Genomic DNA, 18634 nt, shown 5'->3' on the forward strand with positions numbered 1-18634 from the left:
TGGGTTACTTAAAAATAATAGGATATATTGAAAAAAAATAATTCTGAAACAAACATTCCGGTTAAGAAACCAGTATAAATTTGCTCATCTTATGACACTTAAAATAGATATTCGTGGAAATTGATCCAGTTGTATACGACGTCTTAATATTTGTGGCAGCTTTGCTGACAATATCACACTGGGTGCACGCCAGTAATGCATATAAAGCAAATAGCAAATTACATCAACCGCAATAAGATATCCAAAAGACAAATAATGTTGATGCGGGATGAGATAGATGAAGGTAGATTACCTTGTGGACGTGTTGACACGTAGGTTGCAGTCTGATGACCTTGTGGGTTATTGGATGAGCTGATACTTTTACCTATTTGATTTTTACATATTTAACTATTTTATCTTAAAATCATTTTTCAATTTCGTTGTCAATTCCAGTTTGTCTCTCTTTGAATCACTACAATACTGAAATTGATGGTGAACCTCTGTATTTCTATTACCGTCCATCATTAAGCAAACAGTTGAAACATGAACTCTTCAGATTATAATGTCGACCGAGACAAAAAACATTTCTAAAGCACATATACCTGGCACAGGCAGGTAGGTAATACAAAAAAATCCTAATCAACTTAATGACGCTAATTGATATAAGCTCACTAAGGGGTAGAGTAAATCCCCCTTAGAAAATACAGAACAGCCTGTGACGAGTTGGCAATGGTTATCTTCACACTTAGCCTTAAAGCGCAAGTTGTTTCATAGATACCGAGAATCCAACGAAGCTGGCGTAAAATGCACTTTACTGCACACGTTTGTTTAACACCAATAAATAGTACTTCATTTGAAACCAGTCACGTGTGCAAGTTTTTGCATCATCATATGCATCTATGATACTTAAGCATAATTCCTTCGTAGAGCTTTGCTTTTTTGTTTGTTGTTTTACGCAATACCCAGCGATAGTCCAGTTATATGTTCGGACCAGACAAACAAGTGATTGGTATGAGCTAGATAAAATTTTAGTCCCAACTTCATTATCTGAAAATTTGTGACAAATGAAAAAATAGAGCGACAGGGCTCTGAAGCTCATCCGAATTATGAAGAAATAATAGTGGCCATGTTTTGAATCGGATCGGAATTCCGTGAGCACATTTTGGAGACACCTTTCATTCACATAAACTGTCACCTCCGTAGATTTACAGATTTAGAGGAGTTGTTCAAATAGACCCACAAGGCTTTGTAGCTCACCTGGCTTAATACTAATTAATACTAATTATTTGATGGCACCTTATTTGCAACATAGTTTAGGACAAGTATGTATGTAAATAGTGATCTCCCTATGGTCATTATATTCACACAACGTCTAAGCCCTGTGCCCAATGCATATAGTGGTTCTCAAGAATAAATATTACAAACCTTTTTTTATAAAATTTGATTTGTTAAATATCTTTAAGTTAAACAACAACACACAAAAAAATCTCAATGAAATGAATAAGATGTCATCATAACAAGAAACACGCATGCCTCGTCATTCAAGCAGTATCAGTGGTGTGTGTGTGTGTGTATGTGTGTGTGTGTGTGTGTGTGTGTGTGTATGTGTGTGTGGTGTTTTTTTAACGCCGTACTCAGTAATATTCCAGCAATATGACGGCGGCCTGCAAATAATCGAGTCTGTATTACGATGACATATCAACCAAGTCAGCGAGCCTGACCATCCGTTCCCGTTCACGGAATCAGAGGAGAAGATATATATAAGAGTATACTAAATAGGCTAAGCTATTTCAACTGCGAAGGTCAGTGTTGGGATTTCCATGGTGATGTGCTTTTTAAGCATTCCATCACAGGAAAGAGACCCTTCTTTGAAGTGATGTAGGCCCCTAGCCTTTGCCTCGACGGCCGAAGCAATGTCTTTTTTGGCAATTGAGAGGTCACGGACACACAAGTTACATTAGTTAAAAAGCTGACATACAGTCCGTGGACAGTTTCACCCTGCTTGAACTGGTTTACTTTCTAAAATATTTAACGATATAGGCATGTGAAACTTGTGGACCCCCATACCGACAACCTCTCCCAGTGTTGCTCGAACCGTTTCTTTTCGAAGTCAAGTTTGATTTCCATGGCAACCCTGTGCGAAAACCTACTTCTTGCCATTGCGCCGCAAATAGAGGATATTATATGAGTGTTCATGTCATACTATGTTTACGACACGAGTGTCTCAATATCGGAATTTTGGCACGTGCGTCGTAAACATAGCATGTCATGAACACGAATATAATGTTCTATTTATTACCGAAGAAGATGTCTACATACAGAGACGAATTTTAGTGTTTACCAGCAAGTCGCAACAGCAGCGGAACCACAATTTGTCGAATGACGTCAACAATCCTCAGCTATGACGTCGTTTCTAGTGTGACGTCATTCCGACCTCACCTCACAATAAGATTCGCATGACGGAAACAATACACTGTTTCGCGTGACGTGAAATGACCCTTGGGCACATAAGGTTTTTATGAACCCCGATATGTTTGCCATCGAAGGTAATAATATGAGATATGATACCGTTTTACTTTTTATGAACAATGGTGCTATTAACGCTGCTACAGTTAATTATCATGACTTGGCAGCGCAGATTTGGCGTGAGTGTTGTTCCTTTGGTATTTTGTAACTACATATCCTGCTTCAGCTAACCCCTCGATTCACTCGTGTTTAACGCCCCACTTAGCAATATTTCAGCTATATGACGGCGGTCTGTAAATAATCGAGTCTGGACCAGAAAATCCAGTGATTAATATCATGAGCATCGATCCACGCAATTGGGATTGATGACATGCATCAACGTTAGTCGCCTTTTACGACAGGCATAGTCACCTTTTACGGCAAGCATGGGTTGCTGAAGACCTATTCTACCCCGGAATCTTCACGGGTCTTCGAGTGAAGAGGAAACAAGATATCGAATGTATAAAAATGCTTTATTATATAAATATCAAGTATGTACAAAAATAGTGGTTGGTTTATTACCAAGACATTACAAATGCCACGTAAACACAGGAACTAAGGCTTCACAGTCATTGAGTTCAACAGAAAGTTGAGACAGAACTGACAGCTTAGAAGAGCTGTTACTCCAATCGAGTGTATTTTGAAGGGTAATTAGTGCAAACTGCATCAACAATCTCTCAACCACATCCGCATTAATATGCTCAAAATTACAATAATTTAGTATGTACTCTATTTCTGGACTCATTTTATTAAAAAACAACATTCTGTCACATTTATAGGAGCATTAACTGTTACGATGTTTTTTGCAGTATAAGCCTAATACAAGACTGTCCTGCATGTGTGATTACGTATCGTGACATCAGTCAGTGACATTACCGCATGGCGATCTGGGCGTTTTAATATTAGGTGCATGAACGAGACACAAATTGCATGCTGAGATCTAACAGTCAAACACAGTTTGAACCGAAACTATCGATGCTTCCCGATACTTCAAAGGCAGTTTATCATGATGTTTTTTTATGTTGTAGCTCATCGAAATTAAATGCACTAGACCAGTGGATGATCATCACCTGATTGACCAAACACGGTTGAATCATGAGGCAGCAATAGTTCTGATCAATTTGCTCAATAACATCAACACATCGGTGTACATTCAACACTCGGATGCGGGGCATGACGTCCAGACTTGACAGCTGGATGTAGCCAATAACGTATTTTTGGTTTGGTTTGTTGTTTAACGCCGCACTCAGCAATATTCCAGCTATATGTCGGCGGTCTGTAAATAATCGAGTCTGGACCAGACAATCCAGTGATTAACATCATGAGCATCGATCCACGCAGTTGGGATACAATGACGTATTTGTTAAGCAACCGAGGATAAATTCTGATAACCCCTTTCCACCTGTATTTATATCAAAAGATATCGGATGTGGATTTTAATGTTAATGTCACACAGTGTCGGTGATCGGTAAGGTATAGGCATAACCATAACCTCTTTGAACAACATAACTTACTCATGTGGCGATATGTTTTCAACAAATATAACGCCACTACCAAACGCAAGTTTTCAAAAGGCTGTTTCCGTGCTTGAAATGGGACATATTACGATAGTGTTGGTGAGCGATTGCTGACATATTGGACCTCACACATAGAACGAATTTAGGCATCACGCGCGAAAACACCATCTAGTCATAAAACACAAAACAATAAGTAAGGATACAATATATGGATGAACAATTTCTTTATTACAATTAGGAGCGACGCTTCGGTGGAGGTTCGAACACCGTTATCAAGCAAGTGTTGACGGTGTTAGAACCTCCACAGAAACGTCGCGCCTAACCGTAATAAAGAAATTGTTAACCATATATGGCATCCTTACTTAGAACTCCAATTTCTGAATGCCTCTCAAAGAAGTCACAAAACAATAATTGTTTCAGAATCTCCGAAATAATCACACATTTAATCACAAAGGCTTTGAAATTTTGAGTCTCAGCAATGAGAAGAGTATTGAAAAATTGTGATGTTCGTAGCCTCACACAGGATTCATACAGGGCTCATGTTCAGAATGTATTGAATACTCTTGGAATACTATGGGGGCTTACAGGCAATCTCCTTCATTGTAAACTTGATCAAATTCCCTTTTGGCAACAATTTGAATAAAAACATATATTTATTTTAAATAAAATCCATAAGTGTACCATTACATGTAATAGACTTGTTTTGTATAGCATTTGTATTTCTGATTTTGTTTTCTGTCTTACAGTCAAGTAGAGAAGTCATTGGCATCGTAAGTTTACACTGGTTTCTTGTGATGAACTATCTTCGAGACAACAGAGGTTGAGATCACGGTGCCTACCAGAATAACAGCTGACGTGGTATCACATTGAATGACGTCACATGGTGTGTTATATCATGAATATCGGACCAGTAGCGTGTGACGTGGTATCACAGTAAATGACGTCACAGTAGTGTTTGTCGTGATATCACATTGAACAGTTTTTGTCGGACTTGGCCCCACAGTGAAGACGTCCCAGTGGCGAGTGACGTGGCATCACAACGTCATTGTGGTCTGGCATAGTATCACAGAAGTGAATAGCGTCACAGTGGGGTCTGGCTTAGTAGCACTTGACATAGTGTCACAATGTCACAGGGAATAGCATCACGAGCGTATGGCATTGTATCAGTGTATAGCGTCACAGAAATGGCCGTCATGGTATGTTCATAACAGTGTCCGACATACTAGTAATAGTACATACTTATCACAGTACTGCTTTTTGGATATCAACATTAATCCTCGTATGCTTCGACATAACTCTATAGCTATGACGTCACCCGACACAAACAGTAGTTTCTGTGACGGACATATTCATCCTTGTCAAGTGCTACAACGCCCCTCCTGACTGGACTCACTGAAGTCTTCAAATGCGCAGTATGTCACAGTAAGTGCCATTCGTTCAGTGGTAACTACCTTGTCCTATAGTGTCATTTTGAAAAGAGCATTTCCTTTGGAAGCGGCCTCGGCTTGGAAAATTTCTGTGACCTTGACCTTCCATCGGCGGAAGACGTTGTGGAAGCTATGGATGGCAACTGACTGGAAGCCGAGTTTGGCCGTGGGCTTGGGTTCAGCTGGAACAAAAATACACACGGACATATTAACCAGTCGTTCTGTGCTGCTCTTTAAATTTGATGTATTTTAATGAGAAACTACTTTTCTCCATGAGGTCAGAGATGTACTGAGTCTTATATTTGTTTTTGTTTGGAATAAAAAATATTTCGTCAACATCTTCAGCTTGTTTAACCTCAATCCTGATTCATGGATCCGAGAGGCACTAAATGGTGCATGTAGGCCAATATTGTATGCGAATGGAATTTATTTATCTCATTACATCGATATCTCTGTGACTACCGAGAACTTTACAAAGGCGTTGCAATAAAATCCTTCATTTAAAGGCTATTGATTCTATTTCAATTATTCTACATTTAGTCGATACCAATGGCTTTTACGTTTAATTGTCAACATCACCACCCCATAGTGCTGAGTTAGAATTTTGTCGTATTTTGAAGTTTGAATTTTGACTAAAAGGAAACAGGTTTGTAACTCAAATATCTTTAACAAAATTAAATTAAATACATGTGAATACAAATTGGTGTAACAAAACACGAGCTTGATCTTAACTTAGAACGTTCCCCCACAAAATGCACGTATTGAGGAGTTAGTCACAAATTATCATTCACTTTCGGTATTGATAGTTTTCACTGGGTATTTATAATATTTTTACACGCTTGGGTCCAGACTAATTGGTATTTTCCCCAAAATTATGTGAACACAATGCTATTGTAGTCTTGTTCCAGATGACTCCTACTTTATATCTCTTTGTGTGCTGCCCCTAGTGTGCAACATGTCGCATACATTCACAACAATGCTATACATGTCTTATTAGACGTAGAGCCTTTTGTATGCATTATTCACTGTATTAGTTGTTGTATACGCGATGCCTGCATTGGATCAGTAAATAAATATGCGTAAAGAAACATAGGTACGCTATTTGAAAATAATACATTGGGTAATTACGCACAGTGTTGTTCTACTATTGTGTCTTATTCATATTTTAATCCGTATTTGTACGCAAGCAACTTAAATTATTTGGGTAATGGTCATATATTTTGGGTATATGCAAATTATCTCGAGCTCTGCAAATATATATTCATCTTCCCGAGGCAAGCGTATCCATTGGCCTATATCAAAGCCTACTTTCGACCTTTGCCACATCAAGGCCATTTTTCTTGGCTCGAAACTGGTGCCACCTCGCGTAGATCACGAGTTGTGCCCCTTGTAATGAAAACGCGATATCCAATCAGATCGCTGTTCTTATCTCGTACAGCTCCACCAAGATGGCGACTACCATGCATAGGCGACGACCTAGTCGACCAGATAACGAACACATTCGCGATTTCATCCCTGACACAAAAACATAGGCAATCGTTGGGGTTTTTAAAGATGAAAATGACATATTCGTGTCAACAAAGACAGACAGGGGTAAATCACTTTCGTACGAAGTGTACAGTCGTGGATGTTGATTTTGTAAGATGATATAAATAAGCCAGATAATACTGGTAAGGCGGAGGCTGTGTCAGACCACTTATTAGGGTATAGGATTCCTATCATCCCATATACCATATAAGATTGAAGACACCATAATAAAGCTAAAATAATAATAATTAAAATTATAATTCACAAATATAAAACAATAATAACACTTCTACAGCATACTGCTATCTATGGACTCACGTGAATGACCAAGCACCTAGGGCTTACCTCCTCGTAGTACGTTTGTATGGTACTGGAGAAGTGGGGTTTGCCTGTGGGGACTGCGGTGTTTCTGTGGTTCCGAGAGCCGGGTTTTGTGTACCCGTTTACCAACACTGGCTGGCCAAGTCCATTTTGAATCACAGACCCTGACTGACCATGGCTGAGGTTGCTTTGGCTGCGATTGAGAGATTTGTTAGGTTGAGGTGACTGTCCTGCTCCGGACTTAGCGCTCCTCGGATCCACAATGACCGGCTGTTGCGTGGTAAACACACGGTTGAAGTTGGAGTCTCTGTTGCTGAGTTCCAGGCGGTAACGCTGTATTTCCCGGCGTAGTCGCTCCAGCTCCTCGTTGTGGTTCTATAAAACAAACACAGTACTACAGGAGTGAGTTGAGAAGTCCTGTACCACTCAATCATGACGGAAATCCCGAAGACCTGGGCTAGAATAGGTCTTCAGCAACCCATGCTTGCCGTAAAAGGCGACTATGCTTGTCGTAAGAGGCGACTAACAGGATCAGGTGGTCAGGCTCGCTGACTTGGTTGATGCATGTCATCGTATCCCAGTTGCGTGGATCGATGCTGATTATGCCAATCATTGGGTTGTCTGCTCCAGACTCGATTCTTTACAGACCGCCGTCACATAGCTGGAATATTGTTGAGTGCGGCGTTAAACAACAAACAATCATGAAAGGACGATCCCTTTAACGAAGAAGGCGTTCCGGATAAAACCATCCACGAGTAGTGAGTAAAGGATACATAGAAATGATTTGACCACGGTGTGGTCTTCCCCTTCAGCAACCGAAGGTATAGATCTAGTCATTCAAGTTCTTTTTACTGCGACACAGATTTATGATAATGTTTCTCAAACATAAAAAAATGCTTCATATGCAGTTGATAAGAGTTGAGTTGATTATGGTTTAACGCCACTTGTAATAGAATATCAGATTTATCGCGGCCTGTCTGCTTGGAAAACCCAAGGGTATAGTGTTGACAGTCATAACTGGGGCGAAACTCGTATTCGACACCAACTATCAGCAGATCCTGGTTCCTTACATCACGATATAATAACAGAGTATGAGTAGTAATACATTGAGACAATATTTGGATATAGTTTTGAGAACGGGAACTTAATCAGTGACATAATTGAATATATACCCTTAAAACTGGCTACAATCAGCGTTTCATCTGTCGGCAATGGTTACTTACTGTATAAGACGGCGCACTGCGGGGCATCTTGTTTACTTGACTAGCCACAGTTTCTGTGACGCGTCTGTTGAAGTCTCGCTTCAGATTTTTCAACTCAGTCTCCAATACCTTGACCTTGGCCAACAACTGATCCTTGACCCTATGACTTTCTTCCAACAGTTCATGCATGTGAGTCAACTCAGTCTCCAACTTCTCATTGCTCTTCTCGAAATCTCTGACAGCCGAGTTTGTCTCCTTCTCCGAAACCTTCATTCCCTTTTCAAGAAGTGCCACTTGTTTGCGCAACCGTTCAATCTCTCGGTCTCGCTTTGCTATCTCGTCTGATTTTAAGTTAAGTTGTTCTGCGACTCCATGGCGTAGCTGCTCAATGTCCTTCTGGGCGTTGATGAGAAGGTCCCGGATGTTCTGGCACTCCTTCCTCTCGTCGACCAAATGTTGCTCGCTGTCCGCCAGCCTCCTGGCGAGTTCCGCCTCCCGCAGCATGTACTCCTGTTTCATCATCTCTCGCATCTTCTCGCCCTCGTCTCCAGCCCGGGATCGCATGTCTTCCAAATCTGACTGCAGGGTCGACAACCTTTTTCCGGCGTCTTCTATGATGTTCTGGATCTCCAACTCATATGCTTCCTTCACAGCATCAATTTCAACCTGAAGATAACCATAGAACATTAGACTTAAAGATACAGTTATCATTTCGCAAACAATGTTGTCTTACTGGCTAACTACGCGTTCATATTATAATAAGCCTGTGTGTTACTCTGTTTTAAGACCAGGTTGCTGTTTAGAGAATAGTTTTACGCCGTTTATAGCAAGATTCCAGCAACATCAGGGAGGGGACACCAAGACTTCACACAATGGGCGAATAGAACGGAAATGGAACATACGCTTTAACCACTAGGGTACCACCTTATTGCGGCCTGATGAACTTTTCAAGAAAGCCGACGGAACACATACATACAGACAGACACGTAGTGATATTCTCCACCTTTCTTAACAAACTATCGACTAAAATCTATGTCTACCCGATGTATAGATATCTTTACATTTTCTTCGTTACATTGTTACCTCCTTTTCATGATTGCGCGTGAAGAGCATGTGCACGACTTGCGTCAGCTCTGCCACCTTCTTTGACATCCGGAACTCGAAACTCCTCCTCTGCTTCTCCATGTTGTCCTCTTCGTCTGTCACAACACCGGGGCCGTTATTCCGTCGTCAAACAACAACATGCCCTTCTCCGTGACACTCCTGCACCTTCTTCAGTGATCTTCAGCCGAACTCCATAACTGAGACTGCTGTAAATGAAGGAGTGAGTTAGATTGGTGAGCAACCTGACAAGACGCTGTCATTTAAAACGCCGTGACCTCAGGTCTGGATCTCGTCCTTCCAGGATATAATGGAATATAGTCCTATACATAACTGACTGCACTGTTCGTGAACAGAGTGACTGACTTCTAGAACGATTAATGTGACGTTTTCGTTAAACCATGCAGCTCCATAAGACGATTAGTTGGACGTATCGACTGTGCATCCTAATCTTATATTTTCTTGATCCTGTATTTTGTGAATTGAATTGCATTACACGGTGCAACTGGTTTCGCTGGGGACACTTTAATCCCTCTTGCTAGTAATAGAGATTATAGTTAATCCTCTGGGATTGGCACGTTCAATTGCATACTGGAAATAAATCGACAGTGATATCCCATAATGTTCTTATGTGTAGCTACAGCAGGCCGAGTGCCGGGAATTGATGTGCACGTTAATCAAGAAAACCTATAAAGTTTATATGGCCAGGTAGATTTTAATAATAAATGCTCTCTATGAGAAATATATATTGTGTCTAAACAATTAAATTAGAAATTCGTGTACATTTTCAAAAGAAATAAAGCAAAAATCGTTTCATATAATTTTGTTCATGCTTTAAAAAGTCCTTTCAGAAAATGTATGGGCCTATACACTTTGCCAGCTATTTTTAAGAATGATAAGTCACTTAGTAAATAATGTTATATCATCGTTAGGTACCATATATCAGTAACATTTGCCAATATATTTACATGTACAGTAAAGTACGGTTATAACGAACTCAAAGGGACTACTAATTTTTGTTCGTTATAACCGTAATTCGTTATAAGCATATATACAGCATAACTACAGCATATAGTCGGGACTAAAAAGTTAGTTCGTTATATCCGTTTGTTCGTTATAAGCGTGTTCTTATAACCGTAGTTTACTGTATGTTGATTTGTTAGGAGGCGACAACCTCAGTGCACTAGGATAACGACGTTGGTGCATGAGCAAATAGTGTATTGCAGGCAATACAGCTACATGAGGCGATTATCTAGTATGCTAATTTGATGACTGTCCTTTTCGAAGTCCTTTGAAAAAATGGCTCGTGAACATGGAACAATGTGGTCGGGGTACGATGACACACCAGGGCAACCAGGCTTTACCTGCTGTAGGAAGGCGTGTATCGTGGCGCTGTCTGTACTTGAGAGAATCTCAATGAAATACATGTTATCTTCTAAGATATGAAAACAAGACACACAAGAGATATATTGTTGACAGGACACTACCCCTATACCACTCACTCACACATGTTAACTGACATTTTATCATTGTCCAATCGTAGCTGTACCTATACTACTCAAAAGAAGTTAGGGACCACCAGATTCTTTCATATCACCATAGTTAATCTGTCATGCCATGTAATATGACAGAGTCGGGTGATCCTTGACTTCTTTTGAGAAGTATATATATATATATCTGGTTTACAGGTCCTGCAGGGGTCACGGACACTGTCGGTGAGTGAGCTGGTATAAAGGCTGGTTGCACATGCTGGTGAAAGGGTATGGTGCAGACCAAATATCAAAATCGGGATGAATATTGGATTCGAACCCACTCACTCAATTCAGGAAACATGTCTTATTCCATATATTTCTTGCCCTAGGTTCCTGTTTAAGTGTTTCAATAAGCGGCTTGTCTGCTACCCCAGTGATAAAATAATAATAATGCCAGTCTTATCTCGATGACAAAGAAACTGCGGAACAGATCAGCTAATAAAACCTGCGATGACTACACCTTAGCAACGGTTACTTCCATTTACAAGCGGTGACATTCTTCGGCATAAATTCAAGAATCGTGAGTACAACGTAGAGCCATATGGTTGTTCAAAATATTGAATTGAATACCCCGTTTCCGTGTCGCCAGAGAATGTCTCAATAGTCTCTCCAGTTACGGCCCTGTCCGCGGCGTGTTGTATGGCGAGACCGCTGACACGGAACACGAGGGGCGACTGTTCAATATATTAAATATAATGCATAACTGTACATACCGGGGATCACATTGTCAGTATCTGTAAGGGGATTTATTACCAATAAAGATCATAGATCAAGAAACGTTTACACGTCCGACAGATCACCGATATTTGGGTAATGTTAATTGGAGCAGCACTACAACAACTTGGGGCAGCACTACAACAAAAGCACCACCGTTTATGTTGGCGTTGTCGCATAAACGCCAATAGTTAAAGTCTAAAAAGTTATAGGTACATGTATAACAAAATCTCTTTTTTCAGAAAGGCGTACGATGTTCCGCTTTAAAGTAACCTTTAGAACATACATACATACACACACACACACACACACACACACACACACACACACACAAACACACACCGTATTATATAGGTCCATATTCACGCCAAGAATATCCAGAACCAGTAGAAATATTAAACATTCTGCTCAACACCATCTTATGGTGGTATCGTCTAAATATATGTTGAACTATATAGCTATAGCAAAGTGTATAGCATACATAAGGCGAAGAGGAGTTATAACTTCACTGTAGTATATGTTGTAAATATATTACCTTGAACTTTGGCCACTGTCATTGGGAATCAGCTATCCCCCCACACATCGTCAACACCTACATCCAAGCTGGATCGTTGTCAAACAAGTTCGACAGTACTCTGTTTACAGCCCGTAAGAAACTAGTCCATGGCGTAGGGATAAGCGTATTACTGGAGTCCGGAGTCGCGAATTAATCTACTTAGGGCTGACATTATTTTTGTTCAGTCATGTATTCCCGTTTGCCGTGCCCTACACCGGGGTATGCTGGGGGATTATAGTGTTGTCGTCAGTCTACAGGTGGGTAGGGGCGGGGGTTATCTCCCATACAATATCTGATCAATATTGGTTTTGGAGCGAGTAATGTGTTTGACAACGTGTCCGTCACCTTTCTTGTTACTGTCACAAGGGGCAAGCCGGGTGTACGGGGCGCGACATTGTACGTACAACTACAGCGCTGGCTATGTGACATTACAGGAATGCACACGAAGACGTCATAAAACCCCTCGTTCTCTGTATATCTATACAAGTTCAAACAGGTTGAATACAAACAACGGCGAGACTTAACTTTGACAATGGGGAATACAAGGCCGTAGTTAACTTTTTTTGACAGTGGGTGGGCGGGGTGTGGTGGGTGTGTGTGTGTGTGTGTGTGTGTGTTTGTGGGGGGGGGGGGGGGGGGGGGGGGGGGGTCAGTTGCCGCCCTGGATTCTTTATAGAAATCAGTTTTATTTGAATCATGAAAATACAAGTTGGGGATAAGTGATACTTGTACAGATATTTGCCACGGCACTGGAACAGTTAACTCAATTTCACATACAATAGGACATAGTTGATGAAGAAGACTGGAAGAAAGTGGCAGTCTCCCAAACCCTAGACAATAAAATATAAAGGAATCCAACTCAAGTCTAGAATTACTTATCAATTCTAGATTGCCTCAGCTCTGAAAATAAGCATTGTTCTTGGTTAAATTTGAATTGTACTGTTTATTTTGTGGATATATATATATATTTAAATGAGATAACATATTTCTGAGATTAAATGTTAGTCTAGGACGCTGGCTGTATGACGAAATATATTTAGGTAAAAGACCCGTGAAGATCCCGGGTAGAATAGGTCTTCGGCAAACCCATGCTTGCCGTAAAAGGCGACTATGCTTGTGGTAAGAGGCGACTAACGGGATCGGTTGGTCAGGCTCGTTGACTTGGTTGATGCATGTCATCGTAACCCAATTTCGTAGGTCGATGCTCATGATGTCAATCACTGGATTGTCTGGTCCAGACTCGATTATTTACAGACCGCCGTCATATAGCTGGAATATTGCTGAGTGTGGCGTTAAAAACAAACAAACAATCAATTTAGGTAAAACAATCTAATGCTTTCATTTCATTTGTTATATTTTCAACTTCTTTACTATGAGGAACACGTTTCGGAGTATATGCTTACTCCTATATCAGGTGAATGAAGGAGTAAGCATATACTCCGAAACGTTGTGTTCCTCATAATAAAGAAGTTGACATCCATAAATTCTCTTCCTTATGTGTATCACTTCTAAATGTCTTTCAAAGACTGTTATATTTTCGTTTACCTTTTGTGATGTCCGTTACATACACGAGAGAGATAGAATGTATAAAGACACCAACATCACATCTTGTAAGGCAGAGGAATCCAACCTGTTGCTCGCGTTAGAAGGTACCAGCCCTCTTTTTGCACGTCTGACACCGAGCCTCGTTAAGCGTTATTCCGGATGTCGCAGAGCAGATGTTTATCTGGTATGCGGATGCCAATATTTCAATATTGAAATATGTTTCTTCTTTTTCTTTTTTGCAAAGAGCAAATAGTTAGACTATGAGCACGCATGGTCATGCATTCTATGTGAAAATCCCATCTAAATGTCCCAAGAAAATTTAAGCCGGATGCCTATATAGCAGAGTTGGGGATTTGAAACACTCCATCCCCCAATCCACCCCCACCCCACTCCCCACAACACAGACAGACAGGATTGATAATAGCACGTGGCCTAATTGACTCTCTTGATCGGTAAATAAATGCAATCCCTTTTCCAAAGACTGTTCGGTATGCCCCGGTACGAATACGTCCATATGATAGTGTATTTAAAAGCACATATCACCTTTGAAAAAAGAAAACAGATCACGCTCCATTTACTCTACAGGGCCTCTCAATTCGCAATGGCCATAACTCTCTTTCACACTGTTAAGTGACAGATCCACCATAAAACATGTGTCCCTTGTCGAGCTGCACACCTGTCGCGGTAACGCGCTACCTGTTCCAAGCACCTGTTGCTACTGTGACCCGGGTCACCGCTTGACCTCGATGACTTTAGACACAATCCTCACCTTTCGCCTCTCACCTGTCGGGAGTGATGATCAAGATGAATGCAACCGGACCCGTTTGAAAAGAACAGGTGGAGTTTAAGAAAAGTCTGCTTCCTGTGGAATCACCTTTTGTCGCTGTACATATATTTACCGTGTCCGCGATTAAGGAAACCACAACGCTTTGCTCGCGTCAAATTGCTTTATTTGCATTTAGATGCGTGTATGTACATGGTAGCGCAGTTTGTCGCTGTACGAGGACGGGCTAAATAGGATATAGGTTTCATTTCCGTTATCCACAAAGGCCTCCACATGAATGTGATATCCAAGGCTAACACAAAGACCCCCAACGAAATAAGATCGTCCTCAAGCCTGCTGTTTGGGAAGCCGGGTATGATTATACCACCTCAAATAACTCGTAGGTGGTAAATAACACAGTGAGCATGGGGCGAGGAAGTTATGCGTTAACAGGCATAGCTCGTGAAGGATTCCCGGTGAGATTCAAAAGCATATTCTGCATACACTCAATACCTGGATATACTCTAATGTTCATTTCAACAATTGTTTACGCAAAACGTTAATCCATACCAATCTAAACATTATAAAACATTATTAAAACAATGTAAATGTGTTTCAAAAAGCGTCTATGATGCATATCAATAATTATTGACCAAATTACTGAGACGATGTCTAGACTAGACTCGGATTGACGATCAAGCTGAGGACCACATCTATTTCCCTCCTTAAACGTTCAAGTCTGACCGACGTGCATTCACCAAGGCATCATAAGAACTATGCTCTGGTTGGTTCAGTGAATGGTTAATATTGGACCTTCTGATTGGCCAATATAGATCGTTATTGTTTCAGCGATTGGATGTGTTCTAATGTTATGTACCAACTCAGACTCATATATAGGAATTGGTGCTGTCCGCCCGCCACGTTTAGTTTCCGGAGCATGACTTGGAAATCGTTCTATAGTTTATAATGAAACTTTGCTTATGTATCAATCGCATATTGAACTTGTGCCTTTTGGTGTTTTTGGTCAAATCAACTGTGACAGGTACCGGCTGTAAACGACCTGTGAAGATCCGGGGTAGAATAGGTCTTCAGCAACCCATGCTTGCTGTAAAAGGTGATTATGCTTCTCGTAAAAGGCGACTAACGGGATCGGGTGGTCAGGCTCGCTGACTTGGTTGATGCATGTCATCAATCCCAATTGCGTGGATCGATGCTAATGGTGTCAATCACTGGATTGTTTGGTCCAGACTCGACTATTTACAGACCGCCGTCATATAGCTGGAATATTGCTGAATGCGGCGTTAAACAACCAACCAACCAACCGGCTGTAAACGGGACTAAAGTATGCGGTGGAAGAGCTGAGGCATGAGGTATAGTGACGGTGGTATACGGTTACTTGATTTTCACTTATTTTCTTCGATTTTTATAGGAGTATATACAGCCAACGGGTGACTAGGTTAAACTGTTAGATTGTTATAGAGTCTACGTGCGATTTGAGTTAACATACAATAAAGTACATTTTAATGGCTGAATCATAGCTGACATTGCCAAATGGCCCGTATACAAGGTCTTCCTACTACATAACTTATGGTCAACCTATGTCTTCTGCCCATGCGCAGCCAATAGTAAATCACTCAGTGACAATGTATACAACACCCCAGGTTGTGTTTGTTTGTCTGTTGCTTAATGCCGCAATGCCGCACTCAGCAGTATCCCAGCTATATGACGGCGGTTCGCAAATAATCAAGTCTGGACCAGACTGTCCAGTGATTGACATCATGGGCATCGATCTACGCATGTTGGATACGATGACATGCATCAACCAAGTCAACGAGCCTGACCACCGTATCCCGTTAGTCGTCTCTTACGACAAGCATGGGTTGCTGAAGACCACTTCTAACCCGGGTCTTCACAGGTTCACTCCAAGTATAACACAGTGGGAACATTGCCCACCTTTGCATTACTATATATCTAGATTTGACTATGGGTAATATGTGACATGTTTTGTATCAACTGATTACATCTATATAGAGGCGGTTGGGTAGCCTAGGCGTTGAGCGTTCGCTCGTCACGCCGCAGCCCGGGTTCGATTCTTAACATGAGTGTAATGTGTGAATCCCATTTCTGGTGCATGTCAGCCGTGATATTTCTGGAATGTTGGTAAAAACGGCGTTAAGCCAAACTCACTCACTCACTACATCTATATAGGAACAAGGCGTGATGATGACGAGGTATAATTTACACATGCATCGTGACATCTCCTGCCACAGTATCGGTACAGTCCAGTATAAGCAGGTCATGCTGGTTGAATGCCCATGTGATCTTCGTGTATGCAGTAGTTTCACAGACGTACCTCTAAACGTTATATTGGTTGGTTGGTTTGTTGTTTAACGCCGCACTCAGCAATATTCCAGCTATATGACGGCGGTCTGTCAATAATCGAGTCTGGGCCAAACAATCCAGTGATTAATATCATGAGCATCGATCCACGCAATTGGGATCGATGACATGCATCAACCAAATCAGCGAGCCTGACCACCCGATCCCGTTAGTCGCCTTTTACGACAAGCATAGTCACCTTTTACGGCAAGCATGGGTTGCTGAAGACCTATTCTACCCCGGAATCTTCACGGGTCAAAACGTTATCTAGGGATAACGATTTGCACCGTCTCGTTTATTTGTATGCAGTAGTGATGGGTTTTGTCGTTGTATTAAAGATGTTCAAATGTTGGTTGGGAAATCTACTTGTATAGATAGATAGTGAGTGACTGATTTTAACCCGCATTTAGCAAGCAACAGACCTACTATACTATAGTTTATGGCAGTGGCGCCACCAGAAATAGACTTTAAACATTTAACTCGTGTAGGGTATCGACCCGACTCTAAGGCGACGACCTGACACTTTAACCACCAGGCTATCCCGCCGCACCGCAAAAGCAAGGAATTTTGAGAACAGTATGCTTTGTATATGAGTTGAATTTGTGAGGTACTTGAACACCAAGACATCAGTATTTCAAGGAACTCGAGTATTTAACATTTAACTCGTGTATGGCTTCTCCCGACATCAAATACAACATACACGAATGTTTATTATACAGACTTAGATAATCCGTACAACAGTACACTTACACATTGTGTGTAAATAAAAGCGTCACATTCTAAATCCAAGGGGCAGTGAATAGCACAACATATTCCAATGGGGTAATAGTGCGATAAAATCTTTAGAAATCGAATGGCTTTGTTCTGAACTTCAGTCTTACCTTCGCATGCGGTTATCTGATCTCCAAATGAAGCTTCAGGCTTTTCGCGATATTACAGAAACTCACGACCGTTAGTGTGTAGCATGTGCATGATTCATTATGTCGCGATGGGCGCAATGTTCAGAAGCCAGTCAGGGCAATCTTACCGGGTGTGTGGAGACGAACGTGTCTCAGCTAGGCGACATAGAACTTGTCGTGTCTACTCTCTTCTGTCCCCCGGCACCAGACGATCTATGTGTCGTCTGCCCTGGAGGCAGGCGATCTGTGTCGTCTGCTGCACCACCACGTTGGGACGACCAAGGCTGTCAAAGTTCTGTAGTCCAACACCTTTACTCTGTCTGGGAGTGATTTGGTAAACAAATTAATCAATACATCTGGATTTGACTTGGTCGTCTGCCCTGTCCGTGTTTACCTTTTCTCAACAACGTAAAGTGACATGATCCAACTTCCCACAGATAAAATCACAGGTAGCTAGCTGTGCTATAATTGGTGAAGCCGGTAAAAGTGTCCATAGGCTGGTGACGCGCGTAAACATAACCTATTGAAAGAGTACAGCACTCCGAGAGTAGCCGGTAAACACAACTAAATACCCTTGCAAAACGACATGTACAAATCCCATTCTAGCCTCCACATAAAGCCGCGGCCTCCTATCGTCTTGACGGTAGCTTAGCATTCTACTGACTGG

At 41.3% G+C, this 18634-nt stretch overlaps 1 protein-coding gene across 4 annotated transcripts; it reads right to left on the bottom strand.

The window, feature by feature from the left end:
* Positions 1–2946: 2946 nt before the first annotated feature.
* On the bottom strand, positions 2947–18584 carry LOC124113366 (protein FAM184A-like). 4 transcript variants are annotated; one of them, XM_046473665.2, is made up of 5 exons: positions 18096–18584; positions 9562–9788; positions 8500–9144; positions 7301–7651; positions 2947–5610 (listed from the first exon to the last, which is right to left on the bottom strand). In XM_046473665.2, the coding sequence occupies exons 2-5, from the start codon at positions 9661–9663 to the stop codon at positions 5467–5469; spliced, it is 1242 nt and encodes a 413-aa protein (XP_046329621.2). In that variant the 5' UTR covers positions 9664–9788; positions 18096–18584; the 3' UTR covers positions 2947–5466. The 4 variants fall into 4 exon arrangements, with proteins under 4 accessions (XP_046329621.2, XP_046329622.2, XP_046329623.2 ...); XM_046473666.2 differs by lacking the exon at positions 18096–18584 and adding an exon at positions 17950–18069; XM_046473667.2 differs by lacking the exon at positions 18096–18584 and adding an exon at positions 12361–12603 and having other exon boundaries at positions 9562–9785.
* Between the last annotated feature and the right edge of the window lie 50 nt (positions 18585–18634).

The sequence above is a fragment of the Haliotis rufescens genome, unplaced genomic scaffold (genome assembly GCF_023055435.1).
Source record: "Haliotis rufescens isolate VD_foot unplaced genomic scaffold, xgHalRufe1.0.p SCAF_1, whole genome shotgun sequence".
NCBI classification, from domain to species: Eukaryota; Metazoa; Mollusca; class Gastropoda; order Lepetellida; family Haliotidae; genus Haliotis; species Haliotis rufescens.